This window comes from Eufriesea mexicana, unplaced genomic scaffold (assembly GCF_001483705.2).
Source record: "Eufriesea mexicana isolate 0111107269 unplaced genomic scaffold, ASM148370v2 scaffold2534, whole genome shotgun sequence".
In the NCBI taxonomy this organism is placed as follows: domain Eukaryota; kingdom Metazoa; phylum Arthropoda; class Insecta; order Hymenoptera; family Apidae; genus Eufriesea; species Eufriesea mexicana.
This window is the reverse complement of record NW_016910610.1, coordinates 63,894-85,650: the sequence shown is the minus strand read 5'-3', so window position 1 is coordinate 85,650 and position 21,757 is coordinate 63,894. Positions and strand designations below refer to the sequence as shown.

At 41.1% G+C, this 21,757-nt stretch overlaps 1 protein-coding gene across 5 annotated transcripts in view; it reads left to right on the top strand.

Annotated features, from left to right (window-relative positions):
* The first annotated feature begins 5,068 nt into the window (after positions 1 to 5,068).
* The window catches only part of cwo (transcription factor cwo), a 67,225-nt gene continuing 50,536 nt past the window's right edge, over positions 5,069 to 21,757 (top strand). The window contains exons 1-7 of one of the 5 annotated variants that reach the window (XM_017903789.1): positions 5,069 to 5,276; positions 5,446 to 5,789; positions 5,921 to 6,237; positions 6,322 to 6,740; positions 6,796 to 6,986; positions 7,072 to 7,576; positions 9,627 to 10,270. In XM_017903789.1, the coding sequence (XP_017759278.1) occupies positions 10,206 to 10,270 (65 nt within the window). In that variant the 5' untranslated portion in view covers positions 5,069 to 5,276; positions 5,446 to 5,789; positions 5,921 to 6,237; ... (2 more) ...; positions 7,072 to 7,576; positions 9,627 to 10,205. Of the gene's footprint in view, positions 5,277 to 5,445; positions 6,238 to 6,321; positions 6,741 to 6,795; positions 6,987 to 7,071; positions 7,577 to 9,128; positions 10,271 to 21,757 lie in introns of those variants that run through there. The other 4 variants (XM_017903785.1, XM_017903787.1, XM_017903788.1 and 1 more) reach the window with 4 other exon arrangements.

The window sequence follows — 21,757 nt, the reverse complement described above, 5'->3', positions numbered from 1 at the left end:
TCTGTTTTCTCATTTTATTGTATTAATGTTATATAATAATTGTTCACTATTGGAATCGTAAAGTTACAGCTGTATGTTATATAATTTTATATTCTCGTTAGAAGTAACGATCAATTATTTGATATTTTTTAATACTTCGATAGAACAGAAAAAAAAGTATATTGTTTTGATGTGTCGATCATTCGTGGGTGCAAATCATTTATCTGTATATTTCCGAGGGAGGAAAATATTACGAATGAATGGTGAAAAAAAGTGGACAATTGTTTATAAAAATGATGACTTGTCAATTTATAAATAAGACAAGGGCTATGTAAGTTTATGATACTGTATACACCAGAAATGACTGTTATATACTAAATTCAATTTTCATGGTGCATAGCGCGAATGGAAAAACTACAATTTTATGCATCTCTTGTACATTATGTACAAAACTATTCGATCTTTGGCAAAGTTACCGTTGATGATGATAGATGATTTGTCTATTGATAATTTGAAACATCTTGATAAAAATAATAATCAAGCATACCAAGAGAACCGATTAATCAAAGTCGACCAATTACGTGGTTAATGTCCATCACGTTAAAACTTGACATGCAATTGCATGGTAATAATTGTATTCCACACGATACTAAAATTCATTTTGCTTCCATTTGAAATGATGATGAAACTAATTTGCTAAATGTCTGTGTAAGGGAATAAAGAGGACCTTTATCGTGCGATCATCATTCGCACGTGAAAAAAAAATATGAAACTAAAAAAAGTACTTGTATTTAGTAAGTTAATAAATGATTATATTGGATACATAAGAATAAATCGTCGAATAAATACTGTATGTTTAAACACAATGATAGAAGAAGAATTGTAGAGAGAGTGAGCGAAAGAATGTTCGTAACTAGAATTAACACGTCTTCAATGCGTGCTCGATGTACATTTGTGCAAGCTACAGAGAACCATCAAAGATGTTAAAGTAAATTAATTTAATCAGCTGAAAGATATCCCAGAATAATAACATTATTAGATTCTTTTTATACTCGGACATTTATCGTCAGCCGTCACGTGCATTCGGATTGAAAGAAAAATGAAAAATCACGATAACTAGCTAGGAACAGCTCGACATCCGATGGCATTTTTAATCGTCAGTTGCCTTCTTGAACTCCTCCAGCGGCAGTCGATATCGGAACTGAATAAATCCAACGTCAAACCGGTTTCACAGCGATAACAGTCAGAAGCAACACACTTGGTGGCGTAAACAAAGCTAGTAGAATGCGTGTGTTCTCAGTAACTACCCTACAAGATTGTCCCAACTTTAACATTGATACTTTTTTATCTATACTAAATCTACAGAAAAGTAATGCAATAAAACATTTACGTCGGTTTTCAAGATATCAATAGGATGTTGCTAGTTATTAAACTAGAGAAAATGGTTTAAATAACTATTGCGCATCTAAATTTCGATTCATTATTTGCTTTTTTTGCCATAAATCCTGTGTATCACGACATGTGTAATATCATTTGATAACATTTTTCGAAAGTTCTAAAGATAAGTAATTTAGCTTCAAAAACCGTAAACATTAAACTCGATGATGATTCTGTAATATCTAGCATCCTCCTTGAAAGACAGTTTCGTTGAAGGCAAAGGTCGATGATAAAGCGCAACAGTTAAAACAATGAAAAGAAAGAACCAAACAGAATTAAGAAACCTGAATATTTGGTTCATAGGGGAATGTTTCCTTTTGAATAATCCATATAGATGGCATTGTTATGCCAATGTTTCGAAATGCAATCATATCGACGCAATTTATGATAATGTACTTGCATTTCTTATGATTGATAATTAAATGATTTTAAAGAAAACTAAAGATGCTAAAAATACATTCGGCAATTTTGTAATTATGTTACAAATACAGTTCGATGTATCTGCTACAAAGCGCGATGATCTAAAGAAGTGACGTTCTTTGTGAATCGATCCATTGCTTGTTTAAATGAAAAAGCGCCTGTATTTAACAGGATCGACTATGTTCGTGGGAAACAAATACGTGTACATGTTGGTTGGCTGTTGCAGCACGTTTAAGCAAAACGTGACATTGGACTCGAAAAACATGTGAAAATAAAGTATAGATTACGTTAATTTGGCAGCAGCACATACTTATGTATTCATTGGATGCATATACGTTTGTTTAGAAAGTGTTATTCTTTAGAACATAATATTCACGTTTGCAAGTATATTCCTGAAAAAGAATATCGATTATCGAAGGGTAGGTTAGAAAATGTTTTTCTCTATTCCCTTTGATGTGATACTTTCTAAAGCATCGTATGGTAAAAATAATTAGTAGATACGTTATTGGTACAATAATATTTCATTCTTTCCGAGTGTGTTTAGATCAATCTTACGTACATCAAATTTGCAATTCATTTTGGTGATTTTATTTAATTTAAATCTGTTATGTTCTGCATATGCCAATGAAATATGAAAAACATGACCTTTTAGACATTCGTTCCATTAATGAAGTAGATATCTAATTTTATACAACATAGGTTGTAATAACGTCGATAACATTATTTATGTAATGTTTCTATATTGCATAAAATTTGAACTTCCAAAACCAAAACTTTTAGTATGTGATGTAAAAATAACTTATCGAAATATTTTGCTTCATGCTATGCAATAGTGCCAATCTTAAAAATCAATAAGTTACCCAATTACACATTACGATCCAATTTTTTCATTTGTTTTTTCTTTTTTGCTAATGCATAGAATAAAAAAATAGAAACTAGCACAGAGCTACCATGGGACATCATTTTGAACATGCGACTTTTGATTATCAAGCCGGATGGAGTTTCATATTACCGACTGTAAGTAGTAAGCGCCGGGTATCATTTTACCCATGCTCGTAAAGATTTTCACGGACGCTGTCAAATTAAAACGACTCTGCTTGGACCTGTTACAATCATGGATCCATATAAAGACATATCGCAGGCTTGTTGCCCAGTTGAAACATGTTGCAGCATTCTATAATGTTGTACAATGAACGTAACAGCAGTTTATGAAGCTAGCATATCAGAAGGAAACAAAATTTTCAAGATTTGGAAAACGATTTGAAAACTCAAATTTGCAATATATGGATGTATAGATTTTACAGTTATAAATTATATATACTATTAATTTTGTATCATCTTTTACACTCGATTTAGTATTTAACGGGTATTAATTCCACATATTATATTGAATATTAATAGTAGTTAGCAAGTTTGATGAATGAAACGTATAATAGCAATGGTTAGGAAGAAAATAATTCGACTTTGTAAGTTCATTTATTCATTCATTCTTTACAAGTATGCTACCTTTTGAAAGTCAACTATAAATCACGATCTGTCGCAGGTAACAGGTGACCTCAAAGTAATCAGAAACCGGATCTCGCACTCGAGCCGCGTATTTAGGCCGGAAGTGCGTCTCTAGGGTTCGCTTTAAATAGTCACTCATGCTGCTGGTTTCCTTATATGTAGGTATCGATAACGAGAGCCCATCGTTGATTTCAAGCGAACGTTCTAGGCAGTCTATTTTTGGTATTATGATAACAGAATTATTATTAGCTCTTCGCGTTGGTATTAGTGGCTCTGGTGTGGAATTTTATCTAAATTTGAGTTACACGATGTCATAAATATCAAATCGAGGAAATGCTTGTATTATGAACAAAAAACAAAAATATTGTTATTTATATTCAGATTATTTACAAATAGAAATTAGTATTCGTTGAGTCGTGTAACGAACATCTAAAATAACATCGGCGTAAAATCCTTCACTTACCATTGTAAATTAATCCGACTATAAATTAGTCAGAATAAAACAGAACGTTCTCAATCACCCTCGCTGTTAATCAAAAGGTCATTTCTCAATATCGTCATGGCGAGTCCTGCATCTTGATATATTTGTAGAAAGACTTGGAACAGTCCGAGTATTTTACTTTTTTTTATTTCCTTAGCACCTTCTCTTTAGCGACCGAAAGGTGCACGCAAAGAGACGCCACGATGAACGTGCAGCAATCGGCATACCTGCGTGTCGGCTGACTCGTATAGAGAAAACGGGTTAGCATGACTCGTGAATTAGAGAGAAACGCGTGCATTCGAAACCGCGACGGTAGAGGATCGTGAACGAGGATAGAGAACGATTACAGTCGCGTGAGTGGGACGAGGACGGGGAGAAGGCACCGCGTTGCATTCCACGTGATCGAGAGAAGGGCACGCCTCGGCCGCCAAGTCACGCGCTCGACCACGCGTTTACCCTTACCGACACGTGCACGCAATGTATCCGACCGCGCACTCGGTAGAACAGAGAGTTGGTTATTTTGCACACACTGTGCGCGATGACATCTCTTGGACGTTGGTCCATTATACATGTCGAATTACGAACGATGCGACGTCGTCCGGTTACAACAGAATGACATACAATTATACTTTGGAAATGTAGGTCCTTTTTACGCGGATCTGTTTAAATAATGTAACTTTTCAATTGTGTAATATCGCGTCTCCGCGCTGTGTCGTTTCAGAATTATCGACTTGGACAGGTAACTGAAGGATAGGCGACCACGTTATCTAGCACAACCGAAGTTATGGTTTCCTTCTGGATCGTTATATTGCACATCGATTCGGAAAGCATTACTGATTAGTGTTATTGGTTTTTATGGAAGTGAAAATTTATATAGAACAGATTGAATCTTGGTGTACTATGGACAATGTACAGGGTGTTTCAAAATAAATGCGTGATATTTGGGATAATTATTTGACAGGTTATATTTTCAATGCGCATGCGCACATGGTATATAAATAATATACTGCGTATTAAGAATTATTTTGTCGGATTAATTTTCGTTTGTTATTGACTGCAGGTAGCTTCCGCGAGTTTCCAAATAAATCGTTGACTCGAATTGCGAAGGTTAAATCGGAGTATGAGATAATACAGGGTAACTATATTGTCCAATGAGCTTCGTGCAATAAAAATAAGAGAGAGTGAGATACATGTGGGATTTTCAGGTTCAAGTACGAAGTCACGTCAGGAGTTCGTTCCTTGAGAACGTGAGGACCTATCAGGATTTCCTCGCGGGAATCAGAGCTATCCAGGGCAAGAAGGGAACGCAACGTAACGGCTATAATTATGTATCGGCCGAAGCGAATGTTCTAATTTGCCAAGGACAAACGAGCGGACATTTCTGCGAGACGTGATTTTCAGGCGATAATCGAGGGGAAGCACCTCGATACACCAGCAATGCAATCACCGTGACGTAATTGTTTTCACGTGCCCTCACTCGACCCTTGTGTAACGTTCTTTTTCTCTCTTCTTTTTTTTTTTTTTATTGTTCTAAAACCGTGGCCACATCAATTTCACGTTGTCACGTCATTACTAATTCAACGTTCTTCGGTTTTACGTAATGCGAATTACGTGTTCTTCAGGTATTGCGTCAAAATCGAGACAAAGGGACCGAGGAATGGGTGATATATTTTCTCCAACGAAATCTAGATCTATCCGGGATATACTGTCGTATTACGACGATGACTGCAACGTACGAAAATAATTGTAGCAACAATGGCTGTCGAAAACATGCAAACATCGTTGAATATTCATCGACATGTGTCCACCCACGGCGGCGTTCTATCTAAAAGTCACGTAGGCACGTGGTGGGACATGGTCACCGTTTGAATGATGCATAATTTAATTCCAGCTCAAAGAGGAATCCGTCCAGTGCTCTAGAAGGAATTTAAATTGCTCCGTCTCGTGGTAGAATCCGGAATCAAAGGTTAAAGATCTGGCTCCGATAACGACACCCTATCAAACCTACTTGTGATCAACCGTTCAAGTGTACCAAAATATCGCCGTCTGTACGTTACACCCAATTGACGAATATTAAGTTCAATAATTTCTTTTCAGAGCAGCCACGAAGACCGAGTCGATTAATGCACGACACGGGACACGTAATGGTGTACCAGATCAAGAATAGCCCGGAGTTGCCACAGATTGCGTTTATTTTCTCCTGAGCCGTGCAGAAAATAAGACGCCTATTTTCGAATCGGTCGCGTTACACGAGTACTCGTGCATACGTCAAGTTCGTAGCCGCTTTAAAGGGGGAACAAGCCAAAAAGTTCACTTTCTCGGTAACGTGAAACATTTAAGCTAAATACATTATATACCGGATATATTAAGCAACGACCTCTTGTTCCGGTGATCATCGTATGATCACGAATATGGTAATTTAACATTTTTCTATAATGATACATTTATCGTTTCGTACGAATGTAAAAATTTAACGTGTGTTGTTTTTTTTTTTTTAGAGCTATTTAAAGAAATTTATGGTATTATTATAGACGACGCGTAATTGGAAAGTGAAAATAATGTCATATCCAATTTCTTTTTACACTCATAGATCCTGTGTTTATGAACTGGATCGTTCGTCTTGGAATTACTTGTCCACCGGCAAGCCAACGTTTACATAAGCAAAAATGCTTATACTTTCTAGTCCGTCTGTGGACGTTCAACGTCATAAAAATGTTTCGTAATGCGTAAATCTCACCGACAAAAACGCATCGTTAACTGCATTCTTTCCGCGCGTTCACCGTAATTTCTTTTCAGTTTTAATGCAGTCACGCGATCGACCAATGAGCGTAATCACCTGCGCGACGTGTTCGATCGTGCGTGTACGTGTAACAGAAGCGAGATCTGGATTCCACAGGTGACCTGCAAAACTAGAAAAGTATGTCGCCTAGAACAAGCATTATGATCAAGATTAAAATCGATCAATTTTCCAGCGAAGTCGGTCACGTTTCTGATTTTCTGCTTTGACCACGTTTCATTGTTCATAATGGAGTCGTGCAACGACCTTATTTGCAAACGTAGCTTCTTCGTCAACCACTGTTATCGCATACATTATTTAAAGGGTCGTGTACGACTGGATATTGCTCGCAATTTGCGCATTTTCAAATCGATGTACTAACGATAGGTATACGAAATATCGATTTCTTTTACTATGCTTACGGTTACGATTCTTCTGTGCGATAAGTTTATCGTTCGTTTTAAAATTTCAGTTATATCACAATCGAAATATACAGGGAAAAATACGCCCTCGATATCTGCTATATTTTTGACACATCTTTCGACGAACGTGCTTCAATAACCCAGTTCTCGTAACGCAAGCTTGCGTTCAAATTCATGCGAAGCAGTAACGCGGATGCTGAATAATCAAAATTTAATCCATTCGATAAAACGAACGCAATGTCTGGGAGGACGCGACGCGACGTATGCGTGAACGAGCTGCAGAGCACGCAAACGCCACGGCGCAGGTATAAACACATCGTCGAATCGCGCGAGAGCGAGAACTATCATTACCGCGTGTCCTCGTGTCACGGCGGAGCCTGAATACCCGTCGAGCCTGCGGTCTCACACTCTGCTTCGATCCAATCGGTGGAAGGAAGAAAGAGCCAAGCTAAGGCACGTAGACCGTGATCGAGAACGAACAAGGAGAAGCGGAGCGGAATAAAAGGTGGTGAGAGAGATGGTCAACAGTCTCGTAGGAAGGGATGCAATGGTGTGGTGAGCAGGGGCGGCAGACAGGGGAAAGAGGGGTGGAGCGAGCGCGTGACAGGACACGTGACCGGGAGCACACGGTGCTCGCGTGACCGGCCCCGTGACGTCACGCGCACGTGTCACATAGCGTGGTAACCGCTTATCCCTCTCTTCGTTCGACTCCGCGTCCCGAGTGTTCCTTACCTTCTGCGCCTCCCTCCCGCCTACCGTTCTCCGCTACCCGTGTTGGTCAGTAACGTCTCAAGTCCCCGCTTCACCCCCTGCGTCGTAGACTTTCACCTGGAAAGTCACCATTTTTTCTTTCTATACCTCACCCCTGCCACCCTCGCGATCCTAGCACTTTTGCCGTGTCCAAGACGCGACGAGCAAACGGATTTGCATTACCGCGCGAAGTTGTTACGTGACGGTCCTCTTGCGGGTTGAGAAAGGAAAAAATAGCCGGTTTCTCCTCAACAGGCATCGTTGAATCGTATCGACGAGATTCCAGCGAAATGGAAGGGTGAAAGCGTACGCTCGAGAAATTTAGTCGACTTCGCGGCACGGTGTCAGGCAACGTTAACTTGCACGTTTAGTATCGCGTTCTGCGGTGACTTCCAGAAACGCAGAGGACTCTTATCTGCGGTTCGTTTGTTCGTCATTAAGGTAATTCGTTTCTACCGTCTGCGACGGGTATTTGCGCGGCCCTTGAATTTTTAACACCGCCGAAAAGATATATTGTACCTATTGTACATACGGAATGCTAGAACCACGTGCGCGTTTGTTTGGTTATGTCCGTATTATGACGATCTGTATTACGCGTTAATGCGACATACGATGGTCTGTCGTTTAATTATCTTTATTGATTTATGATTCGAATTTTTGCCTAAGACGCGAAATTATCGATGTGTATTGTTCCTGTACAGTTCTGTAACCCAACGTGAAGTAACACTTTTATATCAAACCGTGAAGTAAGGTACGATTTTTAGATGAGATAATCAATGACAAACACGTGTCTACAAATCACATCGATTCGAGGAATACAAATGTTAGGTATACATTAATCTTTTTTTGTTTTTGTTTTTGTACAATATACAGGAGCGCGTATCGCTAAAGCTATTTCCAGATCATTATATCGATCCACACGTAATATTATCAACACGTGATGTACTAAGAACAAATTGTCTTATCAGGGTATTTCGCAAAGCTAGCTAACGCACACTCATCGGCACGTTACCGTTGTTGAAAGATATCGTAGATTATAAAAAATGATGGAGCTACGTAACGATTGCTCGGTTACTCCTATCTGTCATAACGGTACCGTATTTCAATAAGAATTAGTCCGATAAGAGAAAGAAGATGTAGTTGTGACAATGACACCTGTGAACAATTGTATCGCGCAAACGGAAAAATGTATACCAGTCGATTTATGTTGGATCCTGAGTTGCGTGGTTCTGAGATCGATGGTTCCGTACCTGAGATGGTTCTGGATCGCTCCCACCAATGGTCTGCGTGCCACACCGCGGACCATCGCGAGAATCGAACAGGGCCGCGCATTATACGCGTAGTGTAGCCTGCTAAGGAGACGATACGCGTTTATATACTCCGGAATACGAACTGTTGGAGCAAGATTCTTTTTATTTTTGTTATCCCTGAAATTCCAATCTCGAATCTACTATATGGTACGAACTATACATCGCATCGATAGAAAGGGTGGGTGTGATTGATGGAGAATATCAATCGTGCATGTAACGTAATCATTGGTCCAGAGTACATCCCGAGCGCCGCCAAGCATTGCCACGTGAAATTCGTAAAGTGCATGCGTACGCACCTAAAGAGGCGCACCTATAGGTTCCGGATACGGTGACGCGCTAGCTAACGCGCGACCCGTTCAATTCTTACGGCCCTGCCAGTTAGTATATCGCGGAATTTCGCGGTCGAACGAGTCAACGGCCTTATCGTCATTCACATTTATGTCTCAGGATCCTATTGAGTGAAAACGCTCAGGAGCCTATTTGAGTGAAAACGTTTCGCAGCGGATAGTAGAACGACTTTAAAAATCTGATCGTTACGCTTATAGGAGATTGCTGTAGCGAGAGATCGATCGGCAATCGCCGGTTCCAAAAAAAGAAATCGGGAAATAGGAAGGAAGACAGAGAAGAAAAGAAGAGGGCGCCAGTACAGATATATCGGTGAGTGTGACTGGACGGAAAGACGTGGGCGATTCCCAAGTACCGGCCTCCTGGTCCGTCGTGTCGTTTCGAGTGTGTCAGTGAGTTTGTGGAGGCGAACCTAACCTAGTCGTCGGGTGCGCACTATCGATCAAGAAGCCATCGGTTTAAAGAGGACTTGACTCTTTTTTCGGATATTCGTTAAGTATAATTAATTTTGCGCTCGGTGGAAATACATTTGTGCGTATCGTTAAATTTCGCGCTCAATTACGGACAGTTGCTTTCTTAACGTGCGTGTTACGGGCGTGAATTCAAAGAAGAAAGTTTTTCGGTCCCCGTGTGGAAACGGAAACAGATCGAGAGAGAAAGGTGACGGATAGTTGAAGATAAACGAGGAGAGGAAACGAGAGGTCTAGAAGCTAACGGTGACAGCGACTGGAAATCGGAAGTGATCGTGTTGTGCATTGGAAACGATTCTATGCGGCAAGATGATGGAGACACAGAATTACTGGGAGGACAACTCCGCTCATTCTATGCAAGTCAAATACGAGAGGTAAGAATCGTTATCGATATCTCGAAAGTATTCTACTCCTAGCATTTCCTCATTTTTATCCACTAGTTAAATATCACATTTTTAAGCGATGTTAATTTCGCGAAACATCTCGAACTTTCATGTTTTAAGTAAAAAATCCTATAATTATCTTTATGCACCGGTATCGTTTCGGTCACGTAATAATGCGTTGCAAAGTACTTCTACGCAACGTGAATCATCGCTGCATTCTAGATTCTTTCACAACATCGAAGAAATATTTCGCGCTGCCGACCTTGCCGACATTATTCAGTCTAATACTATCCAAAAATATTTACACGGATCTACTACGAGCTACATCGAGAGCACTCATTAAGTAGGGTGAGCCAATGTTCGCGTGACTCGTGTTCATACTGGTATATTTGCTTCGTTACTGTGCTTAACTGTGTATGCACGTGGAACTGTTCAAAACAAGCAATCATATGGAACAATGCGCGATATCGTAGTTGGCGGATTTTCGAATATCTTCTACTCCGATATGTCCTTTACGAATTATGCAAGAACACACGATCGTGTGACGAGAGAAATATATTACCGCTGTTACACTTCAAAATCGATGTCGAGCGATCCCCTTTAATTAAAATAATTAAAAGATTATTCCTATACGGCAATTTTACTCGAATCGATTCGAGTAATTAATTTGTCAAGTTTCCGGTGATATCCATCGTAAAATCATAGCGGTGAACTCGCATTAATAGCGTGTGGTTGATTCATAGAATAACCTCGAACCTCCTCTAGACTTCTCAGCAATACGGAAAACTACACGCTCGTTATCACGCACGTACAGGTGTTCGATTTTGACATTCCCCCACCCCTCTCTCAGCCACTCTTCCTCATCGTTCTTTCCGTGGTTTTATACGGTATCGATAATTAGGCTCGTACTGATACGGCTGGTATTGTCTCCAAGGTCCACGCGTTGTCAAAAAATTCATGGCCGCGGCGCAGATAAGATAGACAACGAAGAATCGACTCTATCTTTGCCCGCTTGTGTCAATTAAACCCGTATATACATAGATATCACGGGTCGCATACGTATCCGCGTACGACTGGCCGATCGATCGATTCGCCGCTGGATTCAAGGCGCTATTGAAGAATCCGCGAACAGAGCTACACAGTGAAATGAAAATCGTCCGTCAGGCGCGATCGAAAAGTAATTGCAACTTAATTATGGTTTATTACGGCCACGAGTTGCGCGAGTATCAGCATAATACTCGATTCTGTGCGCGAGGAATATCCAGATCAATTACCGTTAGCAATGTTTACGAAGCGATTAAATACTAACATCGTTGGCGCTGCATGGGAAAGAGCAATAGAAATACACGACTCTTTGACTTTTATCACACGTTCTACCGCATTGGCGAAGGACACGAGCTTTTCGAGAAAGCATTATGGTCATCTGGCATATTACATCGATATTCGTGGCTTCTATTGTCAAGGAAAGTGACGTTTACGCGTAGCCGCTTGTAACGAGTGACTTTCACGAGTGTGTCAGCACAGTCGGTCATAAACACTTGTGAGAGATCGAGAATAGACTGGAGACACGGTGTATATATCAAGGCGGCGAGGGGCGCGCTGACGGCGCTCGCAGCAACTGGGCAATTTCTTCGGGCCACGCTATAGAACACGGTTTCGCATCTTGGCCGCTTGAACCGTCGCATCGGCCATTGACACTGCAGATCGATCCGCACGGATTTATTTGAGCACCATCTATACTGCGCGTGAACGTGTGCGTATCCCCTTGGCGTATTTTCTCGCGCGTCTTCGTTGAATTTAACTTGGAAATCGAACGATTCGATTTTTTCTCCTTTTTCTCCCTTTTATCCGTCTCTCTGGAGGCTCTGCACCGATTTCGTTGTTCGGGAAACGATTTCTTAAGGTACAGTCGGTAATAGCGAATCGAAGCGGTCGATTTAGCGTCGCAGCTCGCCAGGCGCATGATGAAATCATCGTTTTTTAAAATCTCTCGGAATAATGGCGTCGTGGCATTGAGCTTGAGTCTACGAGAGCTCGTATGTTCTTCAATTCGAGTGATAATCGACGCGAATTTTGTAAATACAAAGTACCGTGTGACATTGTGAAAGATTTGACTTGATTAATCGACAATTTGAAGGGGCAATAATTTCGTGGCTTTATCGAACTGTACGTGCAGATAAGACTGTGGTATCGTCCGGTTATAGATTGGCTCAGATACGATGAACATCGTGACAGTGACACCTTTGGTTTCGTGGCACAGAAGATCACGTTAATCAACGCAATCCAAGTAAACGACTTGGAAACGCGTCATGGAAACTAACGCAAACACATTCGCTCGAGAATGTCGAGAGTGGGCGTGTATTACGTATTTCAGAATTTCGGTGATACCATACATACGCATTGCGGATGGCGGCAGGGTTGATTACGTATACGAGGTAGTGGTAATTTTCCCAACGCGATGTGACTCTTTGGACGTTGCGTTCGTTTCTTATCAAAAGTTGCAAAATATTTTATGCGTACCGGGACATTCGATCAGTCGAATCGTCGAGGAGGGAATAGCGCCATGTTTATTTGCAAAAGAAAGGCGCTATATTACGAAACGTTTCCACGGTCTCGATTTTATTCAAATGTTCGCATTTCTTTTATGCGATGCTCATGGTGTAAATACACGATGCATGGTACTTATGCGAATTATTTTTGAATTAGATCAGAGATCTTGACGAGATTAAATACCAAAATGAATCAGCGATGGATTGATATTCTATTCTTAATCTTTTTATGTCAGCATATCTGCTGACGACGTGACCTGTTTAAACAAAGAGTTACGTCTTGATTGAGCGTTGTCAGGTAATTGCCTATAAATACCCTAGATTCTGTTTAATTTTCACTTACTCTGAAATTTTGATATCGAATTACCTTTAATTAAATTCCGTTAATCAATACCCTCAGACCAAGGGTACTTCATTCCTTTTTACTAAAAAACTTTCCTCTCTTTCATATTTATTACACGCTTCAGTGACACTTGCATAAACAGACGCAAATTCGACTTTTTCGAGTACTCGATGAGGCTATCCGTTTCCTAATGTAGTTAACCCTCTTTTCCTTTACCTCGTTTTAATATCAGCATCCAAATAAAAATTGATGTTAATATTATCGTTATATGATAAATGTTACACCTAAAAATGTTAGAAATTCAAACGAAAGTATCAAGAATGATTTAATCGACGTTCCACCGAGTTCTTAAAACTTCGACTTTACGTGCGATTCTCATCGTGTTTTCGATGACCAATGTTCTACCAGGGAGTCGCGTTCTTTCGAAATGGCGGCGGAAGATCCGTTGCCCCACGTTTCCAGCGATTCGCACGAGGTATACGCCAGTTGCACAGCGATTCTCTGCTTTCCGTCACGTAGGCACGCGGTGCCTGTTCGGCGCGCGGGAATTCGCAAACACAGGCCAGCAATATTGATTGGATCGTTAAGATGTCAGGTGTTCTATATATGCACATACGTGACTTAGGAACGTTGTGACCGCGCGCGCGCATACGTTCCTAACCTCTCCAACTTACCTTTTTCCCTTCGTAAAAGATCCACGTGGAGACAGTAGAATTTTCAAAGCTTCCTTGAAAAGCGCGATAAACCTTTTCCCTATCGTATGTTTCTTGAAGTTCGACGAAAAATTACAAGTCATCTATATCCTCGTACATCGAGCATGTAGACGACGATCCGCGCATGCGCATATTGCTTCCTAACCTCTCTAATTTGCGTCTTTTTCGAGGAGCATCCATCGATGGTACAAAGAGGAAGCGGAATCACGATGAATTTGTTAGAGGGGGGCTGTCTCTTCTCTCTCACGATTACTGTTAGTCGTCAGGTCGCAGGTATCCTCAATATGGCGATGATGTTAGAAGGTACGAAAGGAAAAGGCAGGGATGCGTTTCGTCCTGAGCCTGCTAGTGGACTCATCGGTAAGGCTACCTAGCAGACCCTGTCTTAGATGGGGATACTATTGGAAAGTCTGAAAATGCTACATGTAGGAAACGAAGGACTTACCGAGAATTTGGAATCCATCTAGTGGCAAGGGTGAGAATGATGCCACCACAAATTTTTCTCTATTGCAAATTCCTCGAGCGTATACATTCTTGAACAATACCTTCTAATATCATCCTAACCTCGTTTATTTACTTCTTTCTTCGCAGAAGATCTACCAATGATACGAACAGGAAGCGGAATATGAAAGAATTCGTCGAAAAGCACGCCGAACTTTTTGCTATCATCGATTTCTGTTTTTCCTCGAACACGAGGACGAAAACCCGCAAGGCACCTGCATCCTCGAACAATAGTGTCGCGTATATGGAGGTCGATGGAACGGAGAAGAGACCGCGTTGATCAGCGATAAATTGTGGTGGCGCGCGGCAGCAGCATCGAGCAGACCGACAATGACCGTCGTTGCTTTCAATGTAATTAACGTGTCTCTCCTTCTCTGCCTCTCCTTTCAGTTATGCGTAAAACGTAGGTTCGACCACATGCTTCTGTTTCGCCAGCATCTTGACACACATATTTTCCCCGTTCGCGGTGTCGCTTATCTGCGATCGAAGCGAAGGTCCTTCGACGCATTTGCAGCCTATGTACGTGCTTCGCGTCGATCTGCGCGGGTCGCATGTCCCGGAATAAAAGAAGATTCTTTTATTCCCGATAACTTTTCTCTTCTCGTACCGATATCTCCCCGTGTATCGGAATGCACGGTAAATTTGGAACGGTGGATGTTGACGAAATTCGTACGTGCATAGTCAACAAGCTTTCATCGCGTCCTTTGTGAAGCCTCGTATATACACGCATACGAAACGAGCACTAGCTAGCGACCACCGGACCCACCGTGTTTACCTTTCCCAGGTTCGGTTGACCAACGAGGAGGCCACCACGGCTTGGTCACGTTGATTTTGCTCGTCCGCGTAACCGGGATGGCTACGGAAAGCTGTTAAATGCTGTTTGACGCGGCTTCGTGCTTTGTCAAATGTCGGTACAAATTTCTACGCTGCAAACGGCCGATTTAATGAGAATTAAGAAATTGAATTACGGTGGAAGCGGTGAGATGGAGATTAAATGGCACGTAATGAGAAACGTCGGAATTTAATAAAGTCGCGCCCTATTTGAGATCTCGTTTCCCTTTTTCTTTTTCTTATCCACGATTGTGGCACTTGTTATATTTTTCCTAAAATATCCTGGGTGAAAGATGTATAATTTATTCGCTTATTTTAGCAGGATTAAGTTTTCATTCGATTTCATTTTATTTTTGGTAAAAACGATAGTTCCGCGGGGATCATATACAGTTGAGTCTCGGAATTTTAGTTTTATTTGTATATTTTGTCAAGTTTCGTTTTTAATAGTATGAAAGTTCTTTAAAAAGAAAAAAGAAATTATATTTGGTTGATTCTCAACCGTTTGGTGCATCGAGAAATTTCTATTTGTGGGCCTGCTTTGTGTCTCGCGTTTGGTTCTATTGTACTACTTCGTTTATGGATTTAACTTTATATATAGCTATTTTTAAAGATTCAGAAGCTACCAGTAGTTAAGGGAAATGTTTTTATAGTAGTCAATGCATAGGTATATTTTCCTTTCAAATTAAATTAAACATAGGTATAAATATAAATATGACAAAAAATTTAATTCAGAGTGACGCAACTTTGTTTCACCGTAACTGTCATTTTGTTTCATTTCAAGATCGAATACGTATTTACCACTTTCGAGCATGCGAAAAATATTGATTCTCATAACATCAATTACGTTTTATATTTTCTACGAAATTTCCTGGAACTCTTGGCTATTTTTAAGCGACTCGAATCTCTTGACGCAATAGGTCAGTCCTCTTTTCAACTATAGCGCATTAAACCCTCGTTCTTTTCGCCGTTGCGTGCAAATCAAATCAGAAAACGATCAAAAGTGGCCCCAAGCGATCTCTGCTTCCCTTATTCGCCGTTTGTTTTTCAGTTATCTATCAATTTCATCATTTTTTCCGATGCAGTATTCCTATATTTCTTGTTTACTACATCTGAAACACATTCGCTGGAATCGTAAAGTCATTCGATCGGTGGTTCGTCATTTTTCCATACTTGTTACTTCGCTTGCCAAACGACCGGTCATTTAATCAGGGATCAACACGGCAAAATGTGTATTACACGGATGTTTATTCGCGGTACTTCGGAAGGCATTAACAAAGCGAATGATAGTAACCTTGTGATCAGCGATGTATTTCACGCGAGAGTCGTAATATACGATAATCATACGCCTTTCATTCTTCCTCTTTAACTCTTTGGGACACGCTGGGATTAAAAGTGTCCCACCTTTTTGATGCACCGTAATGCATGCTGGGACATTTTAGTCCCACCTCGAAATATTGTAATAGCTGCATGCGCATAGGTTTATATTTTGTCTTACTTACGTAAAGCAGTTGGTAATACCTTCGACAAATGTTATAAATGTATTGGCTTGTGTTGGCAACATTCAACATGCCTGTACAGGTTCGTCAATTGTTGCAAGCGGACAGTTTATCGAAACAATCTTTCTTCCTGGTTTTATGTAAAAAATCGTAAAGTAAGTTAATTTTTATAAAAATTAGTCCTATATAAGCAAGCGAAGGGTTTTATAATAAAAATTGAAGCTTAAATTTGTTTGTAAATGATGCAAGTATGGTGGGATTTTATTTGTCTCACCATGCAACTTGGGGAGTAATACAAAAGAACATATTTTTATTTATTGTTTGCGTTTTAATATTCTTAAAACTATAATTGTGATTTGAATATAGGTAATTTTTGACTCTTCGGATTCAAAGGTCAATGTGTCAAAGGATTTGTTAGTCAAACATTAATAAATAATAACGTACCAATTGAATCTAACAATAAGTCATTATCAATCCAAATGAGCAAACACAAACGTAACGTTTTATTAGAAATGAGGAGTCTCGTAAACAATGTGCGCTTTGTAGTACAAGGAAAAGGAAGTTCGAACACTGTGGTCTTGTATTGTGTGCAAAGTGCCTCTGTGCTTAGAGAAAAGGATGTGCTCTAATAAGTACCACTCGTGAACCCATGTGGCACGGTGGGACTATTTGAATCTCACCCTATAACAACAAATTCAACTAAATTATTAGTAAAAATATGCAAAGCAAAACTATGCAACATGGGTCTATTTTATTATCTGTAATCCTGTGCTGCAAAGAAACGGCCTTCGTTAAACGGCTAACGAAAAGGTCCGAGGGTTTGTCACGCGTTAATCTTTCTAAAATTTTCCAAAATATATCGTTAGATATTCATTTTTCGGCTATATGTCCCTGTTACATTTTACGCAGAGTAGTAAGAAGAACGCGTGTAAAAGTGCACGTACGCAGAAACGATTTGCACGACGTCGTAGCCATTTAAAAACCATTCGTGTTTTGACAAAGAACAAAAATGCCGCTTGCATGTATACCGCACAGTAGCTAATTAAAATAAAATCCTGTCTCGTTGTATAATTTCTCTTAACGAAACCCGGATGCAAGGGGTTAAAATAGAGTCTCCTTTCATACGAGTTGAAAGAGCCCTCGCGACCCTTAAGACTCACAGTCAGGTAGCCATTACCATACAGAAAAATTCTCAACACGGTGACGTTACTTTAAACGCAGCACCGACGATAAATCTACGAAATTTTACCGAGTGGCGACAGTCAGTGGTGGGCTGTGCTCGCGCAAAGAGTCTGATCAACGAGTCCCAGGTGACCTCACCTGCCGGCTATCGACGCGATGGTTCGTGATCTACCATTTTCAGCGAAGATAACACCCGGCCCGGGCCGTGTGGACGGAGAAGAACGGGCGGAAAATTTCGACGATAAAACGGCGAGTGTCGCGATAAGGTCTTAACGAGTGGTGTGCGACACTCGCGGTACAATTCCTCCGCCCCTTTATGAAAATTCCGTTCCGCTAACGACTCGTCGTTAATTCCTTTTTATTGGCAATCGGCTGGCCGTGGTCGGCATAATTCCGACCGCGTGCCCGAGGGACGTTCAGTGTCGTTGGAGAAAAAGTGAGAGTTACCTTGGCTGTTCCACAGCCGATCGACCGCTCGTACACGCGCGGAACGCTTGCTTACGCGCGAGCCAGGGCCTCTAGAGGGGCTTCTGTGACCGATGAATGCGTGTGCACGTGTGGAAGCGGGCGTGGAAAATAGTACAGCGAGTCGATTTGCGGCCGCAGAGATGATTCATTGCGAAAAACTTTGAATTATCGTAACATAGGGGAGCGCGGAGGTAAATACCGACACGCTGCTCCTCCGTCTTCGCTACCAGTCTTCGATCATGTTCCACGTTCGCTATCGGTGTCCGGTCTGCTTTCGCGTAACGTGGGCATTTTATTTGTCCGCGGTTATTGTTGCGGTGGGTCAGGGTGTGGGATAGTTTAGTTTCGAATGAAAATGTAAATCTGCGTGTCGAGTAGGTATGCGTATGTCGTGCGATACGTGTACTGTATACGTGCAATGCTGCGTGTATTATAAGACCATCGGAGTAGTTTGCATTTGACATTGCGTTGGGTTTATATTTTTTAGAATTATTGCAGAATTATTATCGGAGAAATTTTAACGCAGTCGTTTATAGGAATAAGAATATTATTGTATCTCTAAATGGACAGTTGCATATTTTTTAGTTTTTCCGGGTATGTTCTGGCTAAATTAATACTGACATTTATCCATATCTATTATTTCTCTGGGCCAGTTTAGTTATTGGTATTTGTTTATATCATGTTTAAGTACTTGTCGGATATATGTAACTTTAATGTTAATTTTAATGAATAGTCATTCACTCTTTCTTTCTTGGATTATTCATCCTCTGGGTTCTTCCGCATCCTGATGTTAAGCACTCGATCATTCCAAGCTCAATGACTTGTTCTAAACACGCACGCTCAAATTTCCATTCCCACGCTATTACTCAGCCATTTTATTTTATCGTTATTTCGCAATATCACGTAACATCGTGTATTATCTCATTCCCTAACGTTAGTCAGACTAAACATCAATTAAATCTCTCGTCTCGTTATCTCTCCCGTTACATTCTCTGCAAGACTCGTGTACCACGTGGTAAAATTTTCACTTCGATTTCCACGAGTTTCCGCGTTCGGTCTCCGCCATTCCGGCAGCAGTTCCACTAGCGTTTCGATGTTTTCGATGTTCCGAACCACGGCCGGATCGAGTCAAGGTTCAGTTCGAGAAATCGGGGTCGACATGAACAGATTTAACCGCGCCAGTGAAACTATTTGTAGGATTATGAAACGTAGTCCGTGGCCGTTACTCGCGGGATAACGAGCTGCTCTGTACAGCTCTGCGGCAGCACGAATGAAGTCATTTCTCACAGTACAGCTCGCCGCTTATTAATCTTCGATTCCATTACTCGGGGCTACTCGCGACCGGCCAAGTACCTACGCGATTTATCGCGAAATATTACGATACCCAGACCGATGAGACCGCACCGGATTAGTCGCGCACGCGTTGGTTTCCGGCTTGGGAACTGGTCTGGAAAAATGTGCTTGGAAGGAAATCGGTACACGCGATAAGTGGGCGTAAGAGGGTCGAATGGTTTCGTGGAATTTTATGCTTTTGCCTTATTTCGATCAACGATCGCGTCGTTTACCTAAAGGATTTTATTGACGCTGAGATATAAAGCCGAAAGATAAGTGACCACTTGGACATTTTTCCCCCTTTTTAGAGATAGCACGAGGAAAGTCGGATCGCTGTGTAATAAAGGTTTCAAGCGGTTATTCGAAGAACGAGACTAAGTCATAAATGAAATTGTACTTGGCCGGCTAATAGCGTGCACCACTACTCGTAATTATTCCAACGACCCGAGTAGTCGTTGGACGTTGCCTGAATAATTTAGATTCGAGATACGCACGATTTACAAGCAGTGGTGGAACAAAAACGGTTTTCATTGTTCCATCGAGAAGTCGCGAGCGCTGACAGTACAAAGATTAGTCGTTATAGCAGAGCGAATAACGCTGGAAAAAATTGCATCCTATGAATAATTATGAACGGCACCCTGCGTTAGGCTATATAATCTTCGCCTCGATTTCGTGGGATTAGCACGGTGTCAGAAATGACGCGCCATTATATAAAGCGACCGACAGATGCGGATAATTAAAAGATGGTATATTGGTAATTCGAAATCGAACTGACTTTAGCTCTTTGCACGCGGCTATACTTTCGTAAGAGACATTGTAGATCTGGCAAACAGCTCGAATATACAGGATGTCCCATTTGAGGCTTCGCACTCTATTATTTCCTAAACTATAGTTCGTTCCGAAAAAATGTTTCAAATGAAACTTAACCTGCTTCGAGAGGGATGTCTTATAATAGATTTCAATTCTTGCTAGGTGGACGTGCTTCCGAGACTTCGTGGTGATCTTGGTTTCTTTTAATGGTACTTTTTATGTACGATATTACGACCCTGAATGAAATGTACTATCCACTTATATGAGAAAAAAATACAGTTCCACTGAAAAAACTAAGGTCACCATGAAATCTCGGAAGCATGCCCACCCTAGTAAAAATTTATGACCATTATAAGATGTTCCTTTCGAAACTGCGTAAACGTTTTTTAAAACGAACTATAATTTAGGAAATAATCAAGTACGAAGCTTTAAATCGGATATCCTGTATATATATAGGAATTACAGAACAAACTGCAAATATGAGATTTGTCAAGAAATACTCGTACCAAAGTCAGCTTCTATAGATACGAATTATATTATTTTACATAATTGCACAGAAAAAGACGAGAAGTATTCCACATACAGACCTGCGTGAAAAATCTTCGAAGTTAACAGTACACTCGCGATTTCAAGTCGAACTTTCGAACGGAGCAATCTGTCCTAGCGCTCCGCCATTTTGTTTCACTGGTGTTTCGAGTGCAGAGGGTTCAGGAATTCAATGGTCCCGCATGTAAAAAGTCATGGCCGTTAATTAACGCCACCGGCTGCTCTAAAAGCGGGAAAAGAAAAATCGAATAGCACCTCCAGCTAGAGCAGCTATAGCGTTACGTGCCGACAGCTTTCACGAGCGAAAACGAACACAGACGCTGCTGCGTGAATGGGTCCCGTATCTATTGGACCACGGCAGATAGACGAAGACAGCGGTGCGTCATCGTGGCTCGCGAAAGCGTTAAGTAGAAATTACGTCACCGCACAGACATTTTTCGTGGTTGTCCAGCGACTTTCGAGCAGGGTCTGTCTTATTTCGAGTCGCGGAGACGTGTTCTAGTCGGACGAGGAACGGAAATCGAAAGAGAACCGGCCGGGAACAGTGGCAGCACGATCGCTGGCACGAATCGGCCAGTCAGGAGTCACGTTGCCTGACACGCGCTTCGAGCTCGGCACGATGTAGGTTAGTATTTTTACGCTGCCGTCCCGGTGTATACAAATACAGCACACCGTAGCGTGCAAAACAACGCCGGTGTGTGACTGAC